At 38.2% G+C, this 13,695-nt stretch overlaps 1 protein-coding gene across 2 annotated transcripts in view; it reads right to left on the reverse strand.

Moving 5' to 3' along the window:
• Window positions 1–210: 210 nt before the first annotated feature.
• Window positions 211–13,695, reverse strand: part of LOC137814340 (pleiotropic drug resistance protein 1-like) — a 29,725-nt gene continuing 16,240 nt past the window's right edge. The window contains exons 1-24 of one of the 2 annotated variants that reach the window (XM_068617023.1): window positions 7,713–8,274; window positions 7,477–7,597; window positions 7,283–7,371; window positions 7,105–7,189; window positions 6,836–6,995; window positions 6,644–6,720; window positions 6,057–6,110; window positions 5,877–5,967; window positions 5,462–5,763; window positions 5,081–5,362; window positions 4,677–4,993; window positions 4,412–4,572; window positions 4,217–4,320; window positions 3,938–4,094; window positions 3,733–3,858; window positions 3,497–3,630; window positions 3,087–3,419; window positions 2,500–2,790; window positions 2,332–2,415; window positions 2,102–2,235; window positions 1,711–1,938; window positions 1,451–1,622; window positions 783–1,037; window positions 211–676 (exon numbers count right to left, since the gene is read on the reverse strand). In XM_068617023.1, coding sequence (XP_068473124.1) covers window positions 410–676; window positions 783–1,037; window positions 1,451–1,622; window positions 1,711–1,938; window positions 2,102–2,235; window positions 2,332–2,415; window positions 2,500–2,790; window positions 3,087–3,419; window positions 3,497–3,630; window positions 3,733–3,858; window positions 3,938–4,094; window positions 4,217–4,320; window positions 4,412–4,572; window positions 4,677–4,993; window positions 5,081–5,362; window positions 5,462–5,763; window positions 5,877–5,967; window positions 6,057–6,110; window positions 6,644–6,720; window positions 6,836–6,995; window positions 7,105–7,189; window positions 7,283–7,371; window positions 7,477–7,597; window positions 7,713–8,020 — 4,332 coding nt within the window. In that variant the 5' untranslated portion in view covers window positions 8,021–8,274 and the 3' untranslated portion in view covers window positions 211–409. Of the gene's footprint in view, window positions 677–782; window positions 1,038–1,450; window positions 1,623–1,710; window positions 1,939–2,101; window positions 2,236–2,331; window positions 2,416–2,499; window positions 2,791–3,086; window positions 3,420–3,496; window positions 3,631–3,732; window positions 3,859–3,937; window positions 4,095–4,216; window positions 4,321–4,411; window positions 4,573–4,676; window positions 4,994–5,080; window positions 5,363–5,461; window positions 5,764–5,876; window positions 5,968–6,056; window positions 6,111–6,643; window positions 6,721–6,835; window positions 6,996–7,104; window positions 7,190–7,282; window positions 7,372–7,476; window positions 7,598–7,712; window positions 8,275–13,695 lie in introns of those variants that run through there. The other variant, XM_068617024.1, reaches the window with a different exon arrangement.

The raw sequence follows: 13,695 nt of genomic DNA on the forward strand, positions 1-13,695 counted from the left end.
AACTCTTTTCATTCTATCATGTTTTGTCTTTCCCTTTTCCATTTTTCTCCTCCCCTTTTATATAATTTTTTGACATCTTAGGGTGTTTATTTTGTAGGTGGATGAGGTTTATGCAATAGAGAACAAATTGGAGATCTATGGTGTTTACATCATTGCCCAAAGTTATTCCGAGCAAGAACAAGAAGCAAGATAAAAAGGAAAAGAGAAGGCTACGGTGACACTGGTGCAATGGAAAAAACATAGAGGAAATTGTTGGCATCATGGTTTAAACAATTAAGAGATGCCAAATTTATTACAGCACTATGATACACTTAATTGATAAATAAAAAAAAAACAGTAGTGAGCCATGAAGATATTTTCTTACAAATGTTACCATGAACATTTCTGTACGAAATACTTGAATGGTTTGCTAACGCCGCTGGAAATTAAACATTTTCACTGATATAGCAAAGACCAATGCAAAAACAACCGTGAATGCAACCATCACAGCTGCAACCACTCCAAGAAAATCATGCTTGAAACCAAAGTAACTTCTCACAAAGCCTTCCACTGTTGTTGTCCCATCACTGGATTCAATGCTTTGCTTTATATCTCCATATTGTGAAGCCACCAATCCATACAAACTCCAAGAAATTGGATTTGCCCAACTGTACCACCTCCACCATACTGGGATCCTCTGGTAGACCATGCCAAAAAGGAATATTCTCATAAATTTGCTACCTTCTATGCTTGGAGAGTATGAATCTATTGTGCACTAAATATGAAAGGAAGATGAAACTTACTGGCCGTGGGACTATGAATCCTGAGAAGATATTCCACACTGCATAAAATCCAGCAGAAACTATAGCGGAGATGTGTTGGTTAGGGGTCACTGCCACTGCCATCATTCCATAGTAGGTGAAGTACAGGAAGGTAAAGTACATGAAGAATAGGCACCAGAAAAATTTAGCCACTGTCCACTCATAACCAATCATTGCATAAATTATAATGCTATAGGCTACAGCTTGTCCAAGTACATACGGGACCTCAATCAGAACCTGCAACAGAAATATAGATTAGAAAGTAGGAATACAGAGGTAAATTATTCACTCTTAATGAAATAAATACAAGTAATAATTTCAAATCCTGGTAATAATCACCTTAATTACTAACACATATAAAGTATCAATTACCTTTGGATTTGACTCCTCTAAAGTGAGTTACTTTTTTTAGAGTTTAGAGGTTGAAGTAACTAATCCTGGTCGTTGACGAAAAACTTAATGAATATAAATTTCCAACATATTCATGATTTTTATGCATGCATACATAATATTAACAGTTGATTTTTTCATCAGTGATTGAGATCACTTATTTTTCATTCACTTTCTATATCAAGTGTAGTGAAGATTATGATTTAGGATGAAATAACACTCAAATAAAAGAAACGTATTTAGAAAGTGGAATTGCTTGCCTGGGCAAAAGCATATGGAAATGCTGAATACATTCCAGCTGCTCTTTCCCTATAAAAGACTGTCCGCTCAACAGCAACTACTGACTGCACTGAATTAGAATTCTTAACTCCAAGAAGGAGAACAGTAGCATACATGGAGCCCATGGCATTGAAAAGATCCTGTTGCTTTTCACTACAATAATTGATGGACAAATTTCATGTTTGATGAAATAGTAGCAACAAAACAAATGAGATTGTTCAAGTTTCTTGTTTGATCTTACATATTTGAGCCAAGGTTCCAAAACATGCTCCCAAGCAAAACAGCTACAATAGTTGAGTATAAAAATCTTAGGGCAGTGTATTGAGGATTGTGCCAATAAGACCAATGTTGTTTCCATAAGCAAGCCATGCATTGGGTGAAGAAGGAAGTTGAGTACTGTGATGGAAAATAAAGGTCTTTTGAACCAGGAGATGGAGTACTAAATTCTGTAACAAGTACTTTAGTTCTCCTGAGACAAATGCCAAAGATCATATATCAGCAATAATTCTACTTCTGAATTGAAAATAATTCTAATAATAAACAAAATATTATTGCAACTTTTAGACCTTAAGTGCTTTCTATCGGATTACTTTCGAGTCTGTAGTTTTATTACACCATACAACTGGAAATACCTGTATAACTCTGAATTTTTGTACACCTCGGCAAAATCAATCCCCAATTCCATTTCTTTTGCTGAACTTGTGATTTCCAACATCCATGTTGCTGGATTATAGCCATCTTTAATCTTACCGATACCTTGGATTTCCTTCAAAATAAAAGCGTGACACAAGTGAAACTTTTGCATGAAGATTGATTTGAAGCAAAACATGAGTTCAGTATTCCATAGCATTTTTATTTTCACCTCAAAGTAAGTAATTAAATTGGAAGAATGAAGTCCAAGTGGCCCCACATATATCTCTTGCCCCCCTTGCTTCATTAGAAAAAGCTGCATTTTGTCGTCACAAAAAGGTTAGAAACTTGGTTACGGAAGAGAGCAGAACAAAATTTGCTAACTGATTCTATTTTTCACCTCATCAAATGATTCAAATATGTCTATGCTAGGCTGATGGATTGTACAAACAACTGTTCTTCCAGTGTCTACAGTGTTCCTAACCGTTCTCATGACAATAGCAGCTGCTCTTGCATCTAGCCCAGAAGTTGGCTCATCCATGAATATTATGGAAGGATTTGCTACAAGTTCAACTGCAATTGTCAACCTTTTACGTTGCTCTATTGAGAGACCATTAACACCTGGCAATCCCACTAATGCATGCCTTAGAGGTTTCAATTCCACAAGTTCCATGACTTCCTCAATGAACATCTGCAATCATAAATCAGCGTCAAACATCAAAGTGATTTTTTTATTGTTTAACACTAATAATATTGTTTCCTTTGTTACTTATGACTTAACAATTCTAGTTTTGGCGCTTACAAATTACTGAAAAAAATTTACTAGCAAAATCTTACGTATGGGCTAGTCACAACTCAATCCAAAAAAGGTACGTACTGGATTACTTGAATAAGTCACATTATGTTTTCAAACTAGTTGGCAGCCTTTGTTAAACTACAATGAATTAGCATGAATGGCAGTAAAAGGCATAACATTTAGATACCAACCTTTCTGGTTTGAGCATTGATGTCTGAGGACAATCTGAGCCATGCTGAATAAAGCAAGGATTCATACACAGTAACATGAGGAGAGTGGATGTCGTTTTGCTCACAGTATCCTGAAATTCTTGCAAATGTTTCTTGCTTCTTCTGATACCCAGAGATTGTGATGTTCCCTCCAACATATCCTCCAGTTTTTCTACCAGCAAGTACATCCATCAGAGTTGTTTTGCCTGCTCCGGTAACACCCATTAGAGCAGTGAGAACACCTGGCCTAAAGGAGCCAGTGACACCCTTCAAAAGAACCAATTTATTCTCAACAATTCCTTGGTTCCTCATTTCCTGCAAGTATTTGATAATTTTTAATTCACAATTTATGCATGAGTTTTCAAAATGGTTTAATTCTGTTTCTATATTACCTGTGGCATGTCCACAGCATATGTTACTTCATCAAAGGTGATAGAATGTGGTTCAAAAGGAAGAACCATTCCTCTATAGCTAGAGGGAAAAGCATGGGAAGATGTATTTCCACATATACTTTCGCCATTTCTCACTGTGAAGTAGTTCTAGCGTTATCCACTAAACGAAATGTGAATTGGTAATGAACTATTAGAAATCTAGAGTTGACTATGTTATCTTCTGTTAAGAGAAGTACCTTTAGTTGAGTGACCAGTGAAGTTATATTTTATGTATCTCATAACATTAGTTCCTTTATTACTACCACCATTTTGCTCATTGTTTTCAAGTTCTTCGGATATAAAGGCCTGTTTATTCCCAGGTGCTGCAAAATCAATTTTATCATATTAATAGATAGATTTTCCTTATATGGTGTATTGAATATTTAAGCTGAAGACCCTCACTGCTCAAATACGTAAGAGCAAGGATGTAGCCAAAGTTGAAAAGTAATGTATATCCAATCAAAACCAGAACGCCTATCCAAAACCAATATGATTGGATGAAGAATCCCCGTGATTTCAAAACTTCGACTCCAAGAGGCTCCGAAGAGTTAGGTAGAACCTATCATAAAAAAATATGTTTTAAATATCATAATATTTATATTGTAAAGAAGGCATAGAGGTATATATTATTTAAACTTACATAGTAAAGAAGGCATACAGGTATATATTATTTAAACTTACATGTCTCCATCTCTCCGCAAGGAACTCGTTATTTACCATAGCATTCTGTCCATACATCATAGGTGATATCCAGAAGCCCCATAACCACCATTTTTTTATGTTGTCTGGAATCATAAAGAAGACACAAGTGAATTGTTAGTGTAGAACAGAACATAGTGGAAAGTATGTGATTGGTCTATTTCGTACCCATGGTACCTTTTGATAGGATAAAACCACTCATAGCAAAAAGGATGGTCAGTATAAATGACCCAAGTGTGAAAGCTGCTTTCAATTCCCTCCCAACTCCTGCAAGAAATCGGAATAATGCGGAAGACATCTGGTTCACTAGTAAAAGAACAAGGTATTGTCTAAAAAATCTGCATTATGTAGACATTAAATGCATGTCATTTTTTATTTGCATGGTTGAAGTAGAAAATGAGACTTGCAGGGTTGAGTATGTGGAAAAAAAAGTTCTTTTTACCTTCCAATATTTGGATCAAATCCAATGACATAGTAGGTTAGGAATAGCCACACAGCAACTTCTAGAAAAGTTATAGGGATTTTTAGGATCCATGCAGGAAGAGCATATGCCCATGAAGGAAAAAACAGATTATCCCTTTGCTTGTAGAAAATAGGAAGCTTTAAAACGACCATGGCAAGTTCAGGAAATTCATTGAACATCATCACAAAAAGACCATAGAACAATGCACCAACATATATCCCACCATCAGTCACTGAGTCTCTACGCATCTCAGTCCGGAGGAAGATTGTCATGTTAATAAATGCCATTACAGCAAGCTAAATGGAGGGAGAAGCTATGAGTAAAACAATAATAGTATTAGATGACACGAGAATAAAATGAACCATTATAATTTCCAAACCTACTTGGGTCAGCCTGAAGGTGTAAACAAATGAATTACGCTTCATAAGTAAATAATCTCTTAATAAGCAAGCTTTTAACAGTTCCCATTTCCCCACTCCAAACTTTTTGGTTGTCAAAGAAGCTGGGTGACTTTTAGACTTGTCAAATTCACTATCAAGTTCTTCTCGAAGGCTTCTCCCAACATGAAATGACTTGAGTGCCTCTGAGAATTCTTTAGCTCTGACAAATCTATAAGGTTGATCTTTATGTGCCCAGTACTGTTCCTGGTCTTTCCTTGATGTTACCTGTAGCATAATAATCAATGATCAAAATTAAATTTATAAAACTCTCTTATACCGGTGTAGACAGATTACATTTTTCAGACAATACACAAGGACACTTACTTCTTGCAAAAAGTCTGCCACACCTTTTCTCTCGGGACATTGAAAACCCATTGATTCGAAAAATTCAAGCACATATTCGCGGGGACCCTGGTACACTATATGACTATCAGAGAGTAAAATAATGTCATCAAAAAGATTGTAAGTCTCGGGCGCTGGCTGCAGGAGTGAGATGACTGTGGTTCCTTTGAGAATGTGAACACAATGCTTGAGTGAATTCACAATTTGGAAGGTTGTTGAGCTATCCAAACCAGTAGATATTTCATCCATGAATAGAGCTTTATCTGGTCCAACCAGCATCTCTCCTGCATTACGAGTTTAAAATGATTAAATTTCTCACATAATTACTTTCATTTAATTGAGTGCTGTAAACTTAGTAGTACACTCCGTGATTGAATGAAAAGAAGTTTTGTTTTACCTGTTGTAAGGCGTTTCTTTTGTCCACCAGAGATCCCCCTTAACATTGTATTTCCTACAACTGTATCAGCACATGTCTCCAGTCCTAAAATCTGCAAATACAAGTTAGACATTAAAATAAAATATTGTAATGATTGGATCACGATGATTGGAGGAGCTTTAGAAATAATAGATTGTATACCCTTAGGACGTAATCTGTTATCAAATTTGCTTTCTGGCCTTCAGTTGCTACAGCCTGAGTATTATAAGAGTCAAAAGGACAACCAGTTAATATCTGTATGGAAAAAAAGAAACTGCCGATTCACCTATAGCTTTTTTGCTAGGATCATTATATGCAATAATATAATCAATTTTCAATATAGTGAATTGTTTGTCCTCTGCCCTTATTTTATTTCCTGTGAAGAGTTTTCTAAGTTAAGTCTGTGTTTATTCTTTTCTACTTTCTTTATTTCCACATTATTTCTAATTGTAACTGAAATTATTAGCTACTTCTTTGTTTTTCTTTTCGTATATGTAGTTTATCACTTATATTCTCTTCAAAAGAACCCTTCTGGACGAGAAAATTTGCAATTAATAGCAAGAAGTTGAAGAGCAGAGGAATATCTAAAATTAAACAGGTATAGTAACATTGTTAAGCTGTCATACTTTTTTTTGTCTTTGGCTTGAATGGCTATCAGTAATCAAAAACATAAAGATGGCATCAATATCAACATCTTAACAAGTCAAATGGGAAAACACATTCCTTACAAGTGACGGGCTCTTTGTTACCTTCATGTAGACATCAATATCTGGATCAGGCATGATATTTGCCTCTTTTTCTCTTCTCGACAATTCTGCAAGCAAATCTGCATAAAGCCAAAATTTATACACATGATCAAAACTTAAATTTCACGTATAATGTTAGGATGTGTTTTGAACATTGAACATGAACAAAAGTCATTATTCATGCTGCAGACTAACCATAACGAGTTCCAACTCCTTGGACTCTTGCTGAGAAGGCCAAGGTTTCTCTGACCGTCAACTCTGGAATATGAAGATCATTTTGATTGACATATGCTGCAGTTCTTTGGGGTACAAACTCATCCATCCCATGACCATTATAAGTCACCTTACCAGAAAACTGATCAAGAAACCATACTACATCACTTAGAGATCCAAGATTGAAAAAAAAGAGAAAAAACATGAAATATCTTTCGAAAAATTAAATTTCTTTTCTTTGATGCTCCAACCTTTAACTTTGGATCAAGTCTTGCTGCCAAGGCCAACAATAGTGTGGTTTTTCCGGAACATGGAGGGCCCAAAAGTAATGTCATTCTGAACGGTAATAAATGGAAACATTATATTGGTTCCGAAGGTGCTGGTTAATTACCACTTTATTATAGATATATAGAACACCACTTTCATTACCTGCCAGGCTTTATTATTCCACTGACATCCTGGAGAATATGTATATGTTGTTTTCTACTTTGTAGAATATGAAGAGAGTTCAACATACCCTTTTAACGAAAATAAGTGAAACCAAATATTCAACATGTTAGAACTCCTTCTGTAAGGTCAAGGTGCATGTTCTACTAAATATGAAAGCTGGTACCAATACTCACCTCCACAATATTAACCATGAAGTTAGCGAAGGTAGGCAAAGCTCTAGTTCCTACACTAGCTTCTGCTTCGACATTCAAGTTCTCAAACCGAACCTCTATTGTCGGAAGATCAATTCCAGCTCTGATATCATCCAATCCAAGGAAGCAAAATAGGAGAAGAAGAAGCCATCCATGAGTGCATTTCGATCAAAGATAACGTCATTGGAATCAGGAACAAAAGAGAATGGGAGTCTTACCTATCAATTCGCTCCCTTAGCTTGAGCAAAAACTTCTCATTGTCCTCTTCAGAAGTTCTGATCAGTCTTTCAAGTAAAGCTCTCCTTTCTTGCAACCCAAGTTTGTGCACATCAATCTCATTCACTTGCCCTTCGGGTGAAGTGAACAAAGCTTTCCTCATACGCGAAACGGTGGGAAGTTTCTGAATGGCAGCCCATTTGAGAGCCTCTTCATCATCCTCTTTGTGGAATGAGTTTGAGAAGATATCCGCATCACTGTCCCTCGAAATGGATGAACTACCATTCCTGAAACTGCCCGCACCCTCCATTCAACCAGACAAAATAACAAAACAAATAGAACTTTAAACCCAGTAACTGTTTTCCAGAAACAAAAACATTCTCAGTTTGTTTTGCCGACGTTTTCGCGTGGTTGAAGGATCCAAGTATTTTCCCTGAACGGGAGACAAGATATATACGTGACCATGTGTAACCACCTTCACGTGGTGAAGATGCAATAGTATTTTATTACTTAGTACAAGCCAAATATTGAATAACAAAATGATTACAGGTTAGACATATGGGTAGTGGAAAGCTTATATTTTAGCTAGATATGTATCAAAATTGAGTTGACCTTACTTATTAATAAACATATTTAAAGATGGTATCTTTTTCGGTGCGAGAAAGGTTACAATTTTTTATGGATGGAGTGCAGAATTATAGTTTTTTTTATGTGAAAACTGATATGGCACCAACAGCTAAGCACCTTTGTCCAAAGAATTTGATTCTCAGCTTGTGAATGGGACAAACATAGTTGGAAGGAGATTTTGTCCTACACTTGCAAAAGGAAAAAAAAACTATTATATGGCTCATTACTCACAGATTCCGTTTTTTCTAAAATCTTGGGATCACACTTCCAAGGGCATAATCAACTCTCAACTCTTGGATTATTGTTTGTTTTCACTAAAAGGGTTGATTCGTTTTGGAAATTCATAAAGCACTTTTCTTTCTAATATTTATTGAAATTGTGTTAGTAGGACTGAAAGACAACTTTTGTTTGATGTTCTACTTTTCTGATTTTACAAATTGTCAGTTTTATTTTGGCTGTTTTCTTCCTCAAAATGAGTCAATTTTGGTAAGTTTTGGTAAAAGAGGTTATGATTGTTTAATGCTAGCTTAATCTACGCTCATTCTTATTCACTTTCCAAATTTTAACCCATAATTTATTTTATTTAATTAAAGTATTAACTAAAAACACAAACATTCAATATTTACTATATTTATAACAATATAAGATGGAGATTTGTGAATATTCTACACATGCCATATTCCTATCTATCTTACCGTTAATTATATTTTATATGGAAAACAACAATAAAGAAAAAAGGAAAAAGAATATTAGATATAGATAAGTAAAAAAAAATGGTTTTAACGAAATTGTTTAGAGAAAGTTAATATAATTCCGAAAATGAGTTTAATTAACTGAAATTTTTTTAATCTTCCGTAAATTCTGGTTTAAGAAACCTTTCCAGTCTTACATCTGTTAGACTGGGCCCGTACACAAGCACAAGACTAAAAAGACAGTCCAATTGGATGAAAGATTTTATAATAGGATAGACCCATGTGTCTTTAGGAAATGTCTGCCATTTTATTATTATTATGTTTTTTATTATTGAAAGTTTTTGTAAGGCCCATGGCCCCTTTTTTTACCCTTATAAGGGACTAAGCAATATGAAAGAAGGCAGAGAAGTTTTTGGTAAACCCTAGTTTTAGAATAGCAGTAGCGAAAGCCTAACAATTTGGTGCTTTCATTGTTCCTACCATGGCTCCCCAACCTCCATCCAAAGATCTGAACGAGGCCTTAGCCAACATCCAAACAAATCTCACCGACATCCAAAGCCAACTGGCAGAAAACACTAGCAGACAATCTACCTTAGAGGCTCATAATGACCACCTTCACTTTACCTTCACGTCCATCCTGGATCAGGTTGCTCTCTTGACTCAAACGGAGAATAAAATTCCACACATGAACCAGCAAAGTAGCCCTCATTCCAATCACTCAAACCAACAACAATCCACCACCCCTTCCATACGACCACCAACACTCAACCTATCCTTCTTTGATGGTACAAATCCACTGGATTGGCTTTTTCAAGCTAACCAATATTTCTCCTTTTATCAAATACCGCTGGACCAACGCATTCCTATGGTGGGATTTCATATGCAGGGAGACGCTCTCTCATGGTTTAAATGGCTGCACAATAACCACCTAGTCACAGATTGGCACTCCTTCACAAGGGCTTTGGAGCTTCGTTTTGGCCCCTCAACATATATCAATCATCAAGTGGAGTTGTTCAAACTCTAGCAAACCACGTCGGTCACTGAATACCAATGTAGGTTTGAACGCTTTTGCAATTGTGTGGTGGGTCTCACTTCCAAAACTATACTTAATTGTTTCATTTCTGGTCTGAATGTTGAAATCCGCAGAGAACTAACCATATTAAACCCATATTCTATAGCCCAAGCCATAGGTCTAGCTAAGCTTATTGAAGACAAACTCAGGGATTCTAAACCTAAATAAATTCGATTTCTAGTACCTACCTATCACCACCCTAACCCCACTCCCTCATTCATTAACAGAACCAACACCCCTACACCACCCCCAACCCATATTCCCATCAAACGTTTATCCTCCTCACAAATGCAAGAGAGACGAGCCCTAGGGTTATGCTACAACTGTGACGAAAAATTCTTCCCTGGCCATAAATGCACTTCCTCTCGGTTTTTGCTCCTTTTAGATGACCCAGAACTCATAGCTGAACCCACGGAGGAGATTTCCCCCACACATGACCACACCAACACCATTCACTTCCACCTTTCACCTCAAGCCCTATCAGGTACTATTTCCCCAAAAACCCTCAAATTCACAGGTTTAATTCATCACCTCCCTGTTATCGTCCTTATTGACTCGGGAAGCTCCCACAACATTCTTCAACCACGTATTGCCCACCATTTAAACCTAGCCATATCCCCTAGCCCACCCCTCTCGGTAATGGTTGGAAATGGGGCGTTCATTAAGTGCCAGGGTATTTGTCCATTGGTGGACATATCTCTCCAGAACTCTACCTTCACTATTCCCTTTTACCTTCTTCCCATTGAAGGTGCGGATGTTGTTTTGGGCGTGGAATGGTTGAGCACGCTAGGGTCCATCCAAGCAGATTTCTCAATCCCCAGCATAGAGTTTACCCACAACAACCAACATATTACTTTGCAAGCCGCCCACTCACCCAACCCATCAGCTACCACTTATCACCAATTTTGTCACTATCTATCCAATAACTCTATTGCCTCTTTACACCTCCTATCGGTGGACACCCAACACCGCTCCCATACAACCTTAGCCACTACCATTGATAATCCTTCATCCCCTTTATCCCACCTACCTTCACCCATCAAATCCCTTCTTCAAGAATACCAATGTATCTTTCAAAAACCTAGAGGGTTACCTCCACAGAGACCACATGACCACCATATTCCCCTGTTACCTAATACCTCACCAATCAAAGTGAAACCATACCGTTACTCATATCACCACAAGGAAGTTATTACAACACTGATCTCAGAAATGTTGCAAGAGGGCATTATTCAACCCAGTACAAGCCCATTCTCTTCACCGGTGCTCTTAATAAAAAAAAAAGATGGAACATGGCGTTTTTGTGTTGATTACAGAGCCTTAAATGCAGCCACCATTCGTGACCACTTTCCCATTCCCACCATTGATGAACTGCTCGATGAGTTAGGCTCAGCTACTGTTTTTACTAAAATAGACCTACACTCAGGGTACCACCAAATACTGCTTCTCCCAAAAGACACTCACAAAACAACGTTCCGCACTATAGATGACCACTATGAATTCTTAGTCATGCCATTTGGTTTAACTAACGCTCTTCTACTTTTCAGGTAGCAATGAATGATCTTCTCAGACCATACCTCCGCCAGTTTGTCTTAGTTTTTTTTTATGATATTTTGATTTATAGTCCAAGTTTGCAGGACCATATTGCTCACCTACAAACTATATTGGAAGTGCTACACACTCAACAATTTTTTGCCAAGCTTTCCAAATGCAGTTTTGCAACCGCGGAAGTTAGTTACTTGGGTAACATTATTTCTGCTCAAGGAGTCCAACCAGACCCAGAGAAGGTCAAATCAATACACGACTGGCCTCAGCCACGATCACTCACGGAATTACGGGGTTTCCTCGGCCTCACCGGATTTTACAGGAAATTCATAAAGCACTACGCCACTCTCGCCGCTCCTCTCACCGATTTATTACAACACCACAAATTTACATGGACTGAGCTCACGCAACAAGCATTTGAAAAATTAAAATTACACATGAAGACAATGCCTACACTACACCTTCCAGATTTTAAGCTGCCCTTTGTGGTAGAAACAAATGCCTCAACAGTGGCCATAGGACCCGTCCTCAGCCAATCAGGACAACCACTGGTTTTTTTCAACAAAAAGATGAATCCCAAGCTCCAAGCTTCCTCCGTATATGTTCGGGAGATGTATGCCATAACAGAATCAGTAAAAAAATGGCGTCAATACCTCATAGGACAACATTTCAGAATCATAACAGATCAAAAGAGCCTAAAAACACTCCTCTCCCAAACCATTCAAACCCCAGAACAACAGAAATGGAAAATGGACTGCTAAATTGCAGGGATATGATTTTCAAATTATTTACCAACCTGGGAAGGAAAATGCCGTGGCTGATGCTCTTTAAAGGCAAGGTCAGGATTCCACTCTCATACTGCTTGCAGTGTCGTCCCCAATCTCGCAGCTTATTCAAGAACTCCAAACTTATTTTGCCACCACAGAAGGCCAGGAAGTGGTCCACGCTTGCACAAGCAGTCAACAACATCCAAGCCTGTTCTCCACCAGCCACAATTTACTTTTTTTTGCCATAAGATATTCGTGCCAGCATCAACTGATTTCCGCCAGCGCATTATGACAGAGTTCCATGCTTCCCCTTATGACGGCCATTCCAACATCAAACCAACCCTCAAGCGCATAGCCGCTTCATTCTATTGGTCGAAATGGACCAAAGACGTCCATTGTTTTGTCCAACAATGCTCCACATGCCAAAAAAATAAATATATGCCAACCAAAACTCAGGGCTTACTGCAACCATTACCAATTCCAAAACAAGTATGAGAGGTTATTTCAATGGATTTTATTACTCACCTTTCAGTCTCAGCCGGACACTCGGTCATTTGGGTCATGTGCAGACTCACAAAATATGCGCACTTTATCGCTTTGCCCCCACACTTCATGGCCCAGCAACTAGCCAAGCATTTCTCAGTAGAAATATGTCGCCTCCATGGACTACCAAAAACCATCGTTTTAGATCGCGACCCCTTGTTTGTTAGCACATTCTGGCAGCACCTGTTCAAAGCACAAGGAACAACGTTAAAATTTAGTTCGTCATACCATCCCCAAACGGACAGTCAAACCGAGGTACTAAACCGCGACTTAGAGGCCTACCTGAGATGTTTTGTGGGAAACCAACCAAACAAGTGCATACAATTAATTGCCTGAACACGCTTCCTGACGGAGACAACAGCAGTGTGCCACGCGTCCCACTCACAGATGGTTCAACTTTCCCACGCCTCGAGCCTAGCGCTAGCACTCCACGCAATACAAACCCTAATCCTGAAGTAACTCAAGCGACGCCCCTTTCCCAAAACCCTAACACACTAGCACCACTCCTTACAAACCCTAATGACCCAACAACCAATACCCAACCCAACTCACCCTTAGTGGCCCGTTCTATTCCTGCACCCCCGCGCCAGCTTGCATGCACCCCACCCCATATCCAAACTCACGCAAACCAACACCAGCCCAATCACCGTCCAACGGCCCAACTAATTCCAAGATCCCACTTTGAGGACAAAGTGTCTAGTGGGGTGGATAGTAATGTTAGATTGGGCCCGTACACAAG

The sequence above is a fragment of the Phaseolus vulgaris genome, chromosome 1 (assembly GCF_000499845.2).
Source record: "Phaseolus vulgaris cultivar G19833 chromosome 1, P. vulgaris v2.0, whole genome shotgun sequence".
Lineage (NCBI taxonomy): Eukaryota > Viridiplantae > Streptophyta > Magnoliopsida > Fabales > Fabaceae > Phaseolus > Phaseolus vulgaris.